This window comes from Bombus pyrosoma, linkage group LG9, assembly GCF_014825855.1.
Source record: "Bombus pyrosoma isolate SC7728 linkage group LG9, ASM1482585v1, whole genome shotgun sequence".
NCBI lineage: Eukaryota > Metazoa > Arthropoda > Insecta > Hymenoptera > Apidae > Bombus > Bombus pyrosoma.
This window is the reverse complement of record NC_057778.1, coordinates 14,313,864-14,330,456: the sequence shown is the minus strand read 5'-3', so window position 1 is coordinate 14,330,456 and position 16,593 is coordinate 14,313,864. Positions and strand designations below refer to the sequence as shown.

The following is a 16,593-nucleotide window of genomic DNA, read 5'->3' as shown; positions in this document are numbered from 1 at the left end:
GTTTTGAATTTTCGCATAGTTACGTGAATAATAATTTAAAACTGCAAATGAAAGAAGTTCTTACATAATGTGTATGAAAAAATATACTCGTATTCTTTTATTCAATTACAGACGAGAGAAATAGGAAGAGAGTGAAAGTTAGTTTAATTTATTGAACAATTTAGTTTATTATGGTTATAATATAAAAAAAAAATTAAATAAATATTCAAATGAAAAAGAAATGTCTTCAATAAACAGTGAGCACTATTTATTTTATTGTTACCGTAATTTAACCAACTTTACATTCAGAATAAAAATCACTAACTATTTTTAATAGTGATTTTCTTTATGGAGATATTATTCACTGTTTTTATAGTAAATGTATTTACAATATATTATATTTTGATATAAATAATATCCTTTAAATTACTATATTCTACTATTTATTCAAATTTTCATAGTTATATATTTATTTCCATTTAAAATTGTTTGATTAAATGAAATATTCCTATCAAGTGAAGGATATAGTAAATGCATAGAACATTTATTTGGCTAATAACAATCTACCTGCACTGTATTGTGCTTACTGTTTGTGCTTACACTAGGCGCTATAAACTTCTGTAGTGATAAGAAAACTGCTGTTTGGAGTGTAAAATGTTTTTTTTTGAAAAGCATCAATGAAACGGAAGAATTTTAAGAATGTTATATGTGTACGTTTAAATAAATCGGTAATGATCTTACTGCGTTATGTTTTTATAAAGGTATGCGTACTTTTATCATTATATATTCCCTCCCAAAAAATGTTGCTTACTGTCAGTTTCAAAGAACTGTATGTACTAAAAAAGTACATTCATTTTTTACAATACTCAACATTATTGTATATTTTAATGCCATACTCATTATAACATTGTTTTATATATATTATCTTTATTATTGCTGTTAAATTATTAGAAAAGTAGATAACCTTCAAATGTATTTAAAAAACTTGACATTCTCCTACAGTATTGACTATTTTATGTATAATAATTTTTAATTTCTATAAAGTTCAGAAAATGAAAAAAACCTATAATAAAGGATAATAAATAAAATATAAAATTTAGAGACTAATTTTTATGTGTAAAATGGATTTTATTCTGTTTTTACATGTATGTATATGTATATATATATATATAAAAATAATTTTTAGAGATATAGTTATGAACACAACATTAAGTTCAGTCGAGAGTGGCGGTGATAAACATCTACCAGAGACAACTGTACAAAGCATAGCGCAGAATTTAACTACTATGCAAAATATACAAAATGTGCAAAGTGTTGTTCAAAGTAACATACAAAATATTCAGTCAACACAGACTATAGTGGGATCAGCTGGTGGTACATCTACTAGTCTTATAGGAAAATCAATGTCAATGGATACAAACTCAAAATTACCTGTAATGAAACCTGTAGTTCCCTGCTGTACCACTTCAACTTCAGAAACAAACAAGATAACAACAACGGTAGAAAAAAACTTTTTATTTACATTTAAATACATTATTTTGTTTTAAAATCTTAATAGATATCATTGATCATGGTTTTGTAGATCTGCTCAGTGGGCTCCTCGGTAAGGTTAATTCCTCCAGGTATGATAAATACAGTGGAACGTCAAAATCAACCACAGGCTCAGCAGCTATTACAACAGACACAACAGGTTACAAATATGCCAGCAACTTATCATGTACCACGAGGGCCAGCTGCAGTTGCCAATATTTCCGCCCCAAGATCGACAGTGGCTACCCCGATTGTTAGAGCAAATACAGGACAAGCTATACCTACCACAAGATCAGGGTATATATGCATATATATGTAAAGGTTGTTCAGAAAGTTCGTGTCGATTTTTGGCAGGTGGTATTAGGACAGGTCTAAATATATCAGAAAGATTAAAAACAAATAACATGTGTACATATCCTAAAAAGTGATATTACGGGCATCTTTAGAAAAAAGTTCGGTTAGGATACATTAATTTTTATTAATTTTATAAGCTCTTAAATATGGAAGGAAACAAAGTGCATTATAGGCATTTGATGCTTTTCTTTACCAAAAATCTTATCTTCAAAAATACCACACAAGCAGCAAGCAAGATATGTGCTGTTTATGGTGACGGTGCTATAGCTGAAAAAATTGTGGAAGTGGATTTCAACCTTAAAGATCAAGAACGTCCGGGTGGGCCTTCCGCCACTGATGAAGATTAGATCAAATCATTGATCAAGGATAATCCACGCTATATAACACATGAATTAGCAGAAATGTTAAAAACATCAATATCCAGAATTTAACAGAGAAAAATCTGATGAATCACATTTCCATTTGCGACTCGCTGTATAAACGCAAGAAGGAGACATCATTTTTGATGATGGGGAATGAAAAATGTATTATTTATAATAATGTTGAGTGGAAAAGATCTTGAGGAAATTGAAATAAATCTTTAGCCATCCCAAAAGCCGGTCTTCATCTAGCTCTGTGTCTAGTTGAACTGAAAATGAATACTGTATTATGAACTTCTACCAAAGAGCCAAACGATAAATTTGGGAAACTAATTAGACGAATTAAAGACGGCAATTGAACAAAAACGTCCAGAAGTAGCGAATCGGAAGGGCGTCGTGTTTTATCATGACAATGCACGGCCTCGTATACCTTTGACTGCTCCACAAAGCTGTTGAAGCTTAGTTGGGACGTGCTGCTCCACCTACCGTATTCACCAGACATTCCACCCTCAAATTTTTATCTATTTAGGTCATTACAAAATTCCCTTAACATGTTGACGCCGGCGTGCACCATCGGTGGGTCACAAGTGTCGGTCCCGTGAGGCGGCATGGATTCGGCGCCGCCTCACAGAGAAAACCCTGAATATCGGCGCCGGCGTCAACGTGTTAATGGCAAAAGCTTTAATCCTTTGGTTGACATAAGAAATCGAAAAACTTGAGAGATTCTGAAAGGTTGAAATATGCAAGTTGCGTGAAAGATGGAGAGAAGTTGTGAAATGAAATGGCACCTATATCATTCAATAAATGTATATCGAAATTTATTGCCACCTTTGAATTTTCCTTAAAAATCGAAATGAACTTTTCGGACAACCGGAAATTTATGTTATAAAAATTTATATCCTTTAATTATATAACTAAACATTAAATATTTCAGGGTAAGTATAACAGGTAAATAGAGTTTACTTTAAGTATTTAGTAAAATATTAAACCGATAACCATTATACCATGAAATAATACAAAAATCCATACCATCTTTTGCATTTCCTAGAATAAATACAGCTATTTCAAGTTCTCAGTGGCAACCTAAAACAACATCAGTGGTATATGCGCAACCACAAAGGCATCCCATACCTCCAGTTAGCCGAATTTCAAGACCACCATCAACAGTGTATGCCAGTCAACAGCCTCGTTTAATTACACCTTCAGGCCAAGGAAGATCTGTACAAGCCACAATGGTCACTGGAGTTTCTGGTACTCCGTCCAGATTAATAGCACCAGTTCTTCAAGCGAACAATAGTATTACAAGATTGCCGGTTACGCAAAGCAGACCAGCTGCTCCTCAAATATCAAATATATCACAAACTACACAACCCAGCAGACCTTCGGCTCAAACTATTCAAGTAAGTTATTACTCATTGTAATCAATAAAGTGAAGTTGTAAAATAATATTGGTAAAATAAATAATGTTCATTTTGTATTCATATCATAGCCTAATCAGTCAAATAGACCTCTAAGTACCACAGGTATTGTAAATCGTATAGCTGTATCAGCACCTGTAGTTGGAGCTACAAATAGAGTAACTGCTTCAGCTTCAGTGTCTGTTCAGCCAACAGTTGGAAGGCAATTATCAATTAATACTGTTGCTACTCCATCAACTGGAACTGTTAGTAGAATTGTAATTCCTTCTCAACAAGTAAGTGCAAAGGTATTTACACATTACACATATCACATATGATGTAAGATATATTTTATTAGTGCTTTGGATATTAATCAGCATTGATTATATAATAGGTGCAACAACAGCAGCAGCAACAGCAACAGCAGCCACAATCACAGTCACAAACAATACCACGTGTTGTTCAAACAGTAACTTCTTTGTCAGGCCTTAACACAGTATCACGTGTAATTGCTACAACAGCAAGTACATCAAATACAACAAGAATATCACAGCCTACATCGACTACTGTTGCTAGAATTACTGGAATGTCTTTGCATCCTTTACCTTTAGCATCAGCAAGAGTTACATCAGCACCTGCTAAAACAGTACAGACACAAAGCATTGGACAAACTGTGCAAATCAAACCCAATCAACAATCTGGATTTCGGGTTTCTTCCGCCAGTAATGCAAATAATAACTCAAATTCAACGCCTTCTCAAACGGCTCAAGGGCAATATTTGCATCCGCCACATACTGCAACTTACTATTCTTTTGAACCCGCAGGTAATTTTCATTGTCTGTTGATGTGTTTTAATGTTTTCAAAGCAATATTTATTGAATAATATTGTGCAGGAACATATACCCAATACCGCCAAACTCCAGTAAGGTTACTCGTCGAACCTGGGTACGATGAACCTCACACTAAAACAAATGCATCTCCAAGACCAAGTATACTTCGAAAGAGAGATCATGACAATTCACCTATCAAAGGTATGAACAAAATAAGTTAAATAATGTTATATATGTGATGTTTTTTCATTTCGTATTCTTGTTTTTGATAAAAAAATTGATGAAATGGTTCCGAATTTTTAGGTGCGGCTAAGAATTTAGTTCCTGTACTGGCATCTTTACCTCCTGTTACAACATCCAGCCCACCGTGTTCGCCGAGAGGAGATCAAGATGGTGGAGGTTGTCAAAGTTCAGGATCTACTACAGTTTCAGCAACGTCATCACCTGGACTTGATGAGGAACCTGAACAATCCAGGATTACCATAAATCCAACAGTAGAAATGTCTCCCAGAAAAAAGCCTCGAAAGCAACAACTTACCGGAGTAGAATTAACGGAATCAAGGTGTACTGAAGAAGAAATGCAGTTTATTACAGAAGAAAGGATGAAAAAAGAGTTTAAAGAAGAATCGAAAGAAAAATTATCAGAAAAGAGACAAACTTCAAACACGCAATGTGATGTTATTAAATCTCCTACACAACAACCAACAGTTGCAATACGAACACGGCCTACTCCTAGTTTATTAGGTTTGTGGAAGGAATGCCCAGCGAAAATCACTATGAATATATGTTAAAAGAAGATAATTATTTTTGGTTTTACAGGGCCTTCATGGAAAAATAGATGCGGCAGTAGACTTCATCATTATAGAAGACCAAGCGAGGTTAGACCTCGTGAAGAAAGACGACCTACTGTTGCAGAAATAGCCCAACAGAAACATGTATTACAGAAATTAAATGGTTGGAAAGTATATCATCTTACAGCACAAATGGAAGATATTGCTGATCTTGAGAAACAAGTAAGTTTATAGTAGATTATGTTAATATTTATTTATGGTAATAAAATATATATTTTATGTAAATAATAACGTTTAAACAGTAATATCATAAACCGAAATTTGTATAGGTACATGAAAAACTGAAAACAACGTTAACCATGCTTGAATCACAGCAAAATGTCAGGAATAGACAAGATGATGGTCTTGAACGTGTAAATGAATTAATTAAAGGAAATATGCAACGTAGTAGCTTAATTAGCGAAGGAATGACCGAAGCACGCACGCAGCTTATTGCTATATTTCAACATAAAGGACCTATTACAGATATCTTACAACGGTGTGGCAATAAACGGGCTCAAAAAAAACGAGATAAATGAGTTATTGTCCAGATCGAGTTAACGTAAATATGTTCATAAGAAATTCTTGCGTGAGCAAGATTTAAGAGGACGTTATTTTTATCTGTATCACAGAATCTATATATTATAGGAACAAAATAAATGGTTTTATAAGTCTATAAGAGGACTATTATTAACTGCTTATAATTTTTCATTATATAAATTTATAACTTTCAACTTTAATATAATACGTACATATTATTCCTTTATTTTGTTTTATATATAGGTATATTCGGGCGTGCGTATATTCCTACATAGGTACACATTTATTCTTAACAAATATCTTGATACAACAACTCAAATATATAGTTACAAAGAATCGAATAAATAAATACTTCATGAAATATGAAATATACCATTAAACTATTTTGCCATATGGTAAAAACTTATATGTAAACATATATGAATGTATAGATGTTACCATGGAAATAATCTATCCTAAAGTCTTTACTTACCAACGATAATATCGGTATTCAGCTGTTTTTAATGGCTTTAATAATTTAAAGATTATTATATTAAACATGTGGTGGGGATATAGTCCAGCATTAGACATACAATTCGAAATTAATAAACATGAAACCAATTATCCAAGTGAATATCTCGAGATATTAATTGTAGGTGCTAATGATGCAAGACATATCTTGAAAACATTAGCATCATCTTATTTGTACAATGATCGCATTGTTATATATAATGTAGTCGAATCAACATTGGAACAAGTTGCTAGATCTATTCTCTTATTAAGTACTTGTTTAGAAACAAATTTGGGTACGTATATTTAGTCTCAAAATATACAGAGTAATTGTTTTGCTAATAGTAAAAAATTTTGTTTGTTTTAATACAAATACCAAAGGATTGCAAGAGGCAACTCGCTATTATTTAGAGATATTTGGAAATACATTAATAAGGCCTGCAACAGCTAAATATTTGATAAAATCATGCAATCAGTTGTCAAATATACCAACGAATACAATTGATTGTCCTTGGTTAAGCTTGGAACAGTTCAAGCATAAGGATAGAGATCAATTGCAAGCAATTTTTAAGTGAGTTTAAATAAGGAACTTTAAAACTGATTTTTCTTCATATTTTATAAGTTTCCATTGTTAATTGCATGTACATATTTTATAAGATTCTGGGCACATGCAGCATGTGACAATGTTCCTATTGTGGAGTATTGGGATCAAAGAGTTAGAAAATCATTAAAAACAAGATATGATTATCGGGAAGGCGTTTTTGATTGGGATTATCATATGATTTTAAAATCTAGAGGTATTTCAAACCTAACATTGCAGGAATATAGGTATGTTTATTAACTATTGGAAAATTTTGTCATATCAGCATACCTTTATAATTTATTTCCTATCTTAATATTAGATTTTGGAGAAATAATGGAATTGCATTCACTTGGTTAGAAGGTGAACCTGTTAGAAGTAATCCAACATTGTTAAACAATATTATACAATATGGTCCTGGGTTTGTACATTATACTTACTTAGGAGACATTACAAATGGTCCTTTCTTCACTTGGGCTTTACAGGAGAAAAGGGATGATAATATGTAAGCTGCATTCTAAATTTGTATTTTGTTGTGATACTATTGATATTACCATATTGAAAGTAATACAACACAATAATTATAGCAGGTATAGAGCAACTGATATAGCTGAGAGAGAAATTATGAAGCATATGTATGAAATTAGAACTGGAGGATCAATATGCCAAGAACTTATTGCATCGCATAGAGATTCTTCTATCCTAAATGGCACATTAGTAATTGAAATACCAAATAAAGAAATGGAACAGGAATCATGGGAAAAAGAGAAAAATAAATATAAGTGGAATGATATATCTTGGATAAATGTCAAAAATCATAAAGTATCATAGAGAATTATAAAATTATTACTTATTTACGAACCATAAAATACTGTGCAAAATTAATAAATTCAACAATCTGCATTATACTTTCAGATAATCTTCCATCCTATTACATTTTTATCAACTTCTAAACATAAAATGGCATATATTGATAGATTTGATTTCATTTGGATGGCTCATAACATGGTGAAACAATTACCTAATCTTGTACCATTACTAAAAAAAAAAGGAATCATGTTGGTGGAACTACCAAAATTCCTGGTAGACGTACGAAATGAAAATTTACAAAATTTTGTAAACGAATTAAAAAGCATGATGCACCATAATGGATTACATGAAATTAATGATATAAATTCTAATGAACATTATATTGCTGGATTTTCCAAATAAACAATTGAAGTTACGTTACTTTTTCTCCCGGTATCCGAAATCAATTAAAATAGAACTTCTTTAATATAATTTGTTTGAAGTTTTCAATGAAGTTAAATGCACATATGTAAATATATGTATGCGTATATACATACATATTTACAGATGCAATTACGATTTAATTTAATAACAAATTTTCACTTAGTTTCTAATTTAAAATATAGATATAAATGTATGATTTAATCAGTACTTCATAGAGCATTAACAAAATATCCATTATTAGGTCCGTAACAAGTAACGTGAAACGTAACATACAACGATACAAGTATACGTATGTATAAGTTGATATGAGCCTTTACAAAATTGGAAACTGAAGTAACCCATAAAAGAAAAATCACCAAACGTTACGTATAGTGAAAAATTAAACTAAACATGGTTATGAGAATCACCTAAAATCGCGGGAAACGCGTCTGTCCCTATTTAGAGACCCGCAGGATTCAGTTACAATTTGTTAACATTAAGATAAGAAATTGTTTATGGAACATCCAATAAATTTTTTTAAAAGTTTGCGCATAATATGCGTTGATTTCTGTGGACTGATAAAAAATAAGTGTCGTTTCTCTAAGAAATAAGGTACCGCTTGAAAATCGGCCATCGCAGCTATTTTCAGCAATAATGAAAATTGTTTTCTGTACATGAGCCCTTTATACACAAGTTCTAAAGTTTATATTGTGTAAAACGCTGAAGAGGTATATGAGGTTTCATGTCACCGAATTACTGTCTCCTTCGATAGACGAAGATGCTAAATTAGTTGGAAAACAATGAATACTATCAACAGAGTAAATAGCAAGGTGGGCATAACAATTGAATCAAGATTTGACGAATTGGACAGAAATTTGGGAACAACCTGCAGTAACTTTAAAAATGACCCAAAGGACTTCAGTATCAATTTTAGTAAAACTTCACCTGGTAGAAGTCGGTATGGCAGAACAATAAAACCCAAGTCTCCTAAGAATGAGGTTGCCACTTCCTCAAAGGCATGTTATGCCTCTTAAGATCAATTACAATCTTTCTGATTAAAGATCAATACTATTCTTAACAAACTATGGTACTATATGTAGCTTTCATTAATGTTTTACTGTATAATTCTTATTCGTATGTGTATTTATTTATTATATGGTATAATAAACAATAATTGTTTAATTATTACCATATAATAAATAAATGTATGCATATTTATAATCTTATATAGTTATGTACATTAATTGTCTTCTTTTTCAATTGCCATCATATTTCTTTTAATCAAATATATTAATAGAAATATGTATATATGTGTTTAGTAGCATATGATATAACATTAATATATGTAACTTGTAGAATTCTAAAATGCCAAGGAATCGTAAATATCAAAATTCACCAGATAGTAGTAACGATAGTACAGATGAAAATAATACAGTTAACGATATGGATGATACAAGTGATTCTTCTACTAGTTTAAGTATTATGGAGGATACTACTCCAAAATTGGTTGATTCTCCTATACAGTGTAATTGGATATTAGGTCAATTAGCATGGGCCAGAGTTGGTAATTTTCCTTTTTGGCCTTGTGTTATAACACTTGATCCAGTTCTAATGGTATATCATAGATTAAAAGGTAAGTTTTTGTTCACAAATTTATTAGAATAATTAGAGAGATTGCTCATAAACATATGTTTTGCTCAATAGTATTTTGTTCTATTTTATGTTCTTCTCTATCATTTGAATATAATCTTTGATTAAATATTGAGCATTATCATTTTTAAAAAAGCATCTATGTATTATTTGTAACAAGTTACCTACAAAAAAATGTTTTTTCTTTAAATCGTCTTTGTTAGTATTTTAAATGTAGCAATTTTATGGTAACTGGTACAATTCACATGAAATATATTTATATATATATATATATATGTATATACGTATATTTGTTTGACCAGCTACTGCCAGATCACAAACGCTAATGATACATGTCCAATACTTTGGCGATAAAGGACGTCACAGTTGGGTTTCATCAAACTCTATGATTCCATTTACAAATCTTGCAGACTTTAAAAAATTATCAGAATCAATAACTGCAGAAGTAAAGAAGAGAGATGCTAAATATGCTGCAGCATTTATTGTTAAGCCTGGTATAAAGTCAAAATGGGAAAGTGCGATCGAAGAAGCTATGGAAGTTGAATCAATGAGTAATGATGATAGAGCACATGTTTTTAAACCGAAGGAAAAAAGTATAAGAAATAAGTCATCTAAAATATCAGAGGAAAAGGATAAAGCTAATAAAAGAAAAAACTCAAGTGATTCAAATGGTCCTGATTTTAAACGTGTTAGGCAAGATAATGTATGCATATGTGAAATGGAACAATTACATATTATTAATATTATAGTTTCACAAATATTTATATTGAATAATTCCGCAGGTATATGAAGTAGATAAAGAGAAAACAGATGGAACTAAACAAAAAATGCTTAAATACATTGAGAATGGTAAAAATCATTCGAAACTTAATTCAGATACTCCTCCGTTATCTCCTTTAAGTCAAAGAGATTCCAATGACGAAATCTCTCTCGTGCAAAAGGTTGAATTTCGTACTGAAGAGGATGTAGATGGTGTCTTTGAAGTTTATTACGAACGGAATCGAGATATGTTAGAAGACGAATATCCGGATGCGTCGGAACACGATATTAGGAAATATTTAAAAAAGACTTGGGATAATATGAATTCTTCTTTTCGCAAAAAATATCGATCATATGTAACATCAGACACTACTAGTGCTCATACAAAAGAAAATTCATTAAACAACGAAGACGACTTATTATTAGAAATGAATGGAAGTGTTAAAGATAATAAAAGGTCAAGAATTAAAGTTGAAAAGGAAGAGATAAGTGTTTCAGAAACGAAAAGAAATAGACCTTATAATCTTTTTAAAGGAACAAAGCAAGAGAAAGTTTGTCAAATATGTGAAAAAACTGGGAAGTTAACTAGGTGTAAAGGTCCTTGTTATTCATATTTTCACCTTTCTTGTGTAAAACCAGGAGAATCTAGTCCGGAGCATTCTGTTGATGAGAATGTAATGGATGATAAAATTCTCGATGATATAAATGAGATTAAACAAAGCAATACTGATAATGATGAGAATAATGGTACAGCGAATTATCAATTACACCTTTGATATTTTGCATGATGTTAACATTTACTCAAACTGAATATTATTCTTAATTTCAGGTAAATCAGAAGAGCAAGAGGACGAGTTCTTTAAATGTATCGATTGCTTATCAGGTGTAGCACCTGCTTGCTTTATATGTAACGAAAGAGAAGGAGATAGAATAAGATGTTCTGTGTTAGCTTGTGGAAAACATTATCATTCGTCTTGTTTGAAATCGTGGCCACAGGTAGATTATAGTGGATGCGTGTTCTGACGAAATGTCGTACTGACAAACTCAGTATGACACAGTAATCAAATATATAAGTATGTATATATATATATATATATATATATATATATATATATTTTTCTCTCGTCTTCAGAAGTTTCATTCATCAGAATACGCATCCACTGTAATGATAGTATAATGTTCAATAATAGATATTTAACATCATATGTAACGTTATTATATATTACTTATAAATATATTACTTATTTTATTTTCTCATTAGTCTCATTGGCAAGGAGGCCGCTTAACTTGCCCATATCATGTATGTCATACATGCAGTTCAGACAACCCTCAAGATAGTCATTCGAGAGCTCCAAACGAGAAACTAGCACGATGCGTTCGTTGTCCTTCATCCTACCATACATCTACGTCTTGTTTACCTGCTGGTTCGGTAATTTTAACCGGCAGCCAAATAGTTTGTCCGAAGCATTACCAAGCTCCACAACCTCCAGTAAACGCGGCATGGTGCTTTTTATGTACAAGAGGTGGAAGTCTTATCTGTTGCGATACATGTCCAACGTCATTTCATTTGGAATGTTTAGGTAACTATTTTTAAAGTGAATACAATAGTTATAGAATAGTAATATTATTGATAGCAAGTCGCAAATATGTATATAATTATTGTATGTAAATATTGATATTAGTAGAGTGAGATAGTGAAAATAGTTAAAAGAATAATTGAGATATAATAAATGGATTTTATATTTAATGATAATTTTAGGTATTGATGCTCCGGATGGTGCATTTATTTGTGAAGATTGTGAAACAGGCAGATTGCCTCTGTATGGAGAAGTTGTATGGGTTAAACTTGGTAATTACCGTTGGTGGCCATCTCGTATTTGTTATCCTCATGAAATTCCTGAAAATATAGAAGCTATACCTCACAGTCCTGGTAAATTTTGCGTAATGTTTTTAGGATCAAATAATTATCATTGGATTCATAGGTAAGTAATATACTTAATTATTGTTTAAATTAGATTAAATATGAAGAAAGATATTTAACAACGGTAGTTGTCTTTTTATTTATAGAGGACGCGCTTTTCTTTATCAAGATGGTGATGCAAACATAAAACCACCAATTGGGAAAAAAAATAGGGATGATACTTATCGTAAAGCATTAGAAGAAGCCAATGAGATTCATCAGCGTTTAAAGATCGAAAGAGCTGCAGCTAAAGACCATGGACCAAGAGGATTGAAACCTCCACATTATGTCAAATTAAAGGTATTTCATGTGTACGCAGGCGTACTTTGTGCGTATGTAAACGCTAGTGCATGAATACTATCAGATATAATGTATAAATCTATGACTTATATCTATTTCTAGATGAATAAACCGGTTGGCAACGTAAAGCCAGCAGAGGTTGAAAGCATCGTTGCGTGCGATTGTGATGCAGAATGGGAAAATCCATGTGCTCCAGGCACAGATTGTCTTAATCGAATATTATTAGTTGAATGTAGCCCTGGTATTTGCCCAGCTGGTGCCAAATGTAAAAATCAAGCATTTGTACAAAGACAATATCCAGCTATGGAACCATTTCATACCATAGGACGTGGTTGGGGTCTTAGAAGTTTAGAACATATTAAAGCTGGTCAATTTGTTATAGAATATGTAGGTGAAGTTATAGATGAAGCTGAATACAAACGAAGACTACATAGGAAGAAGGAATTAAAGAACGAGAATTTTTATTTTTTAACTATAGATAATAATAGAATGATCGACGCTGAACCAAAAGGCAATTTAAGTCGGTTTATGAGTAAGTATTTTTCTTATTTCTTAATAAGTGAAGACCAAAAATAAATAAATCGTCATTTATTTCAAAATCCTATTCTTGAAACGTGGTAGATCATTCGTGTTCACCAAATTGCGAAACGCAAAAATGGACAGTTAATGGAGATACGCGTATAGGTCTGTTTGCATTATGCGATATCGAGCGCGGCGAAGAATTGACCTTCAATTATAATTTAGCTTGTGATGGAGAAACTCGAAAGCCCTGTCTCTGTGGTGCGCCAAATTGTAGTGGTTTTATAGGTTTAAAAGTACAGAAACCACAAGTAACTACACCTTCAACAACAGGAATTCAACAGAAAAAATTTGATAAAATCGATAAAATGAAACGTCAAAAAAGGTAAATGATGACACATAAAATGCACATATTGTATACTAATTTGTCTAACGCAAATAGTGGAATATTGTATAGTTTTGCACTATCGTATACAGCAGATATGTCTAGAAGAAACAGATCAGTATTTTTTATTTTTTTGTATCTCTAATATTATATTCTTATCTAATATCTCGGATAAATCATTTTTCTCCTAATAATTCATTATTTTAATATACAAATAATGTGTAATAATTGTAATAATAACTATAAAATAATTAGGTTGAGGAAGCATGTACTGTGTTGGAGTTGTGGGCAGGAAATTGAAAAATTGACAGAGTTTGTCATTTGCGATCAAAAGACATGCAATAAAAAGTATCATAAATCTTGCGTGATCATTGATGATACAGATTCGAGATTCAGTTGTCCTTGGCATCATTGTGCAGAGTGTCGTCGTAGAACATCTGCACATTGTTCGTTTTGTAGTGCTGCTTTTTGTCAAGGTAAATGATTTTTTCAATATAATTGTTAAATTTATTGTTTATCAGTATTACTGCATTTACTGTAAAATTAATCACATTTATCAATAGTACATCTGGATGGGAATTTATTTGAGTACAGTGAAAAAGCTGGTTTTGTCTGTAAGTTGCATGAAAGTATGGATATGCAAAGATCTGCTGAAGATGAAAAAGATTATTCGGATAATGATACTGAAACAGACAAAGAACATTCTTCTACAGGTTCCAATAGTCCATTGATCATAATGGAAAAATCAATACCGCGTGAACCATCACCAAGAGTTTCCATAATAGAGGTAAGGTAAAGTCTTAAAGATATATTCATTGTTGTAAATTGTCGATGAAAATGAGCATTCTCTTATGCATTTGAAACTTTCATCCAAGAATATTTTACGTTTCAAGCGTTGTTATAATTTTCGTTCGTTTGTGTTATTTATATAACAAAAAGTAGGCAAATATAGTTGACAATTGGTGGTGGTAAGCATGAGAAGAAAATGTTGTACGTAGAGCATAATGCGTTTTCTCAAGGGATGAAAAATGTTCATTGCCAATCTGATCGAACAGTTATAGACCTATGACAAAAACGTATCATTCTTTGTCTACCAATGCTTTTATCTTAATTAATATCATGTATATTATATTTCTATATCCCTAATTCGTACTTATGGAATCTTCTCTGTAGAGATATAATATTTTATGTTTGCAAAAATGTCACTTATTATTTTCAATTTCATTAATATCTCTATCTGTACACAAAAAGTTATGTCGAAAGTACTTACACAGTTAATTTGCTTTGGAATTTTGTGCAAGTAAATACAAATTATTTTATTCATATAACATTTACTAGTAAGATAATTCCAAAAGTAGAAAGAAAAAGATTAACAACAATTAACCTTTCTTGTTCTTTTTTATTTTTTTTTCTTTTTTTTTTTAATTGTTTTTCACTGTTCCCAGCATCCTCTCCCTGACATTGGCAGTAGTGAGAAGTAGTAGCAAACAAACATGTTCTGTTTAAGTTTATACGTTCAAGTGAGTGCATATTTTTGGTATTATCTTTTCGGACCTCTGATCCATTGTATCACAATAAGAAAGAACTATCTTGTAATTAACAAACAGCTTGTAATAAGTAGTTCAATTATCTTTGTTCTTAATTACTTATGAAATTTAAAATATTAATTGGTGAGTAAATTTCTTTTGAGCGTAACAGACATTTAAATGCCATCATACTACACATAACTTATATTGTGAGCATTTACTTTACTTGTAGCACTTTAAGACATGCAGCTAGTTTTGAGCTTAAGGAGGGAAGACACTGTAATAGTCAGAATAGGGATATCTTTAGAAGATTTAATTTTTTTTTCAAGCAAGAAATATAAAGAAGTCAATTTATTGCTTATTATGATTAACATGTACATACTAAGGAATATAATAGAATATTTTGAACCAATTTCGCCCACGTTCGTTTTTAATAAATAAATTATTCCTCAAAATGTTTTGCTAGCTATGACGAAATTGATAATTTTTCCATAGCTAGAGTACGTCATATGGTGAATACGAAATAAAACAAAAAATAAAAAGAAAATTAGAAACTAAAAAGCTACGTCTGTCAAATTATGTAGGAAAGCATTGGAAAAAATTCAAAAATCAAAAATTGATTTTTTCGATCATTTACAGTGTGTTACCCTTTAGGTCAATTTTCTAAGTTATATTTAAATATCATGCTTCTGAAGTATTGATCAACAGTAGTGTTGTTCTTCGAAAATCATAGGAATAATTCATTTTGTCCAATACATTGCATATTGTTAAAATGCATAGTTTCTTTTTATGAAAAACATAGAACAAAATATGATTTATAGGTTCATCCGAGTAGTGAGGAAAGTGAAGAATCTCAAAAAGAAGATGATGAAGAAGCAACGCAGTCTACTAATTTTATGCCTTGTGAATACAGCTCGAAAAGTATGAAAAGAAAAGAATTGCACCGATTATCTTTAAGATTGAAAGGAGAAAAAGATCAGGTAGAAAAATTTAGTAATCTTACATCTAGTCAATTGGAGGCTATAATCGGTGGCAGTTTATTTGAATGAACCATTTATCCTCATTGATTAGGATCGAACGATGAAATATATTTTAATGTGCATAGTTCCAAATCTTCACGATTGATAAATCACAAATTATGTAATAAGAAATGCGATACAACTGTGAACGTCAATATGAGTTAGTAGTATTTGTAATTATATGTAAACATTGTTTGTAAGACACCCATTCCATGTCAAAGGGATCAGCTGAATAACAAATTTTAATAAAATCCAATTCTGCTAGCGAAACAATGAACTTTTATTCTTAATATGATAATTTTTCTGCATACACCTACATTACGTAAATTAATGAGCTTTCTGCATATATATGTCTATACATCGCATTTATGAACT

The 16,593-nt window shown here is 31.3% G+C and overlaps 3 protein-coding genes across 12 annotated transcripts; all 3 read left to right on the top strand.

The window, feature by feature from the left end:
• The first annotated feature begins 548 nt into the window (after nucleotides 1-548).
• LOC122570937 (histone deacetylase complex subunit SAP130-A-like) lies at nucleotides 549-5,969 on the top strand. 3 transcript variants are annotated; one of them, XM_043733978.1, is made up of 10 exons: nucleotides 549-740; nucleotides 1,166-1,478; nucleotides 1,562-1,806; nucleotides 3,292-3,622; nucleotides 3,712-3,927; nucleotides 4,014-4,443; nucleotides 4,513-4,650; nucleotides 4,753-5,193; nucleotides 5,269-5,462; nucleotides 5,570-5,969. In XM_043733978.1, exons 2-10 carry the CDS (start codon nucleotides 1,176-1,178, stop codon nucleotides 5,816-5,818), a joined length of 2,547 nt encoding a protein of 848 aa, XP_043589913.1. In that variant the 5' UTR covers nucleotides 549-740; nucleotides 1,166-1,175; the 3' UTR covers nucleotides 5,819-5,969. The 3 variants fall into 3 exon arrangements, with proteins under 3 accessions (XP_043589913.1, XP_043589911.1, XP_043589912.1); XM_043733976.1 differs by having other exon boundaries at nucleotides 3,271-3,622; XM_043733977.1 differs by having other exon boundaries at nucleotides 550-740; nucleotides 3,271-3,622; nucleotides 3,712-3,915.
• Nucleotides 5,970-6,108: 139 nt separating this feature from the next.
• Nucleotides 6,109-8,360, top strand: LOC122570939 (dynein axonemal assembly factor 3). 4 transcript variants are annotated; one of them, XM_043733984.1, is made up of 6 exons: nucleotides 6,109-6,604; nucleotides 6,690-6,879; nucleotides 6,966-7,136; nucleotides 7,211-7,393; nucleotides 7,479-7,710; nucleotides 7,804-8,360. In XM_043733984.1, exons 1-6 carry the CDS (start codon nucleotides 6,358-6,360, stop codon nucleotides 8,098-8,100), a joined length of 1,320 nt encoding a protein of 439 aa, XP_043589919.1. In that variant the 5' UTR covers nucleotides 6,109-6,357; the 3' UTR covers nucleotides 8,101-8,360. The 4 variants fall into 4 exon arrangements, with proteins under 4 accessions (XP_043589919.1, XP_043589918.1, XP_043589917.1 ...); XM_043733983.1 differs by having other exon boundaries at nucleotides 7,476-7,710; XM_043733982.1 differs by having other exon boundaries at nucleotides 6,654-6,879.
• Nucleotides 8,361-8,541: 181 nt separating this feature from the next.
• Nucleotides 8,542-16,488, top strand: LOC122570936 (histone-lysine N-methyltransferase NSD2). Of its 5 annotated transcripts, XM_043733973.1 has the most exons (14): nucleotides 8,542-9,116; nucleotides 9,457-9,733; nucleotides 10,053-10,453; nucleotides 10,533-11,256; nucleotides 11,339-11,505; nucleotides 11,771-12,089; nucleotides 12,269-12,491; nucleotides 12,577-12,769; nucleotides 12,872-13,301; nucleotides 13,391-13,673; nucleotides 13,929-14,149; nucleotides 14,237-14,460; nucleotides 15,119-15,193; nucleotides 16,021-16,052. In XM_043733973.1, exons 1-13 carry the CDS (start codon nucleotides 8,901-8,903, stop codon nucleotides 15,152-15,154), a joined length of 3,714 nt encoding a protein of 1,237 aa, XP_043589908.1. In that variant the 5' UTR covers nucleotides 8,542-8,900; the 3' UTR covers nucleotides 15,155-15,193; nucleotides 16,021-16,052. The 5 variants fall into 5 exon arrangements, with proteins under 5 accessions (XP_043589908.1, XP_043589907.1, XP_043589906.1 ...); XM_043733972.1 differs by lacking the exon at nucleotides 15,119-15,193 and having other exon boundaries at nucleotides 8,542-8,930; nucleotides 16,021-16,488; XM_043733971.1 differs by lacking the exon at nucleotides 15,119-15,193 and having other exon boundaries at nucleotides 10,161-10,453; nucleotides 16,021-16,488.
• Nucleotides 16,489-16,593: the final 105 nt, after the last annotated feature.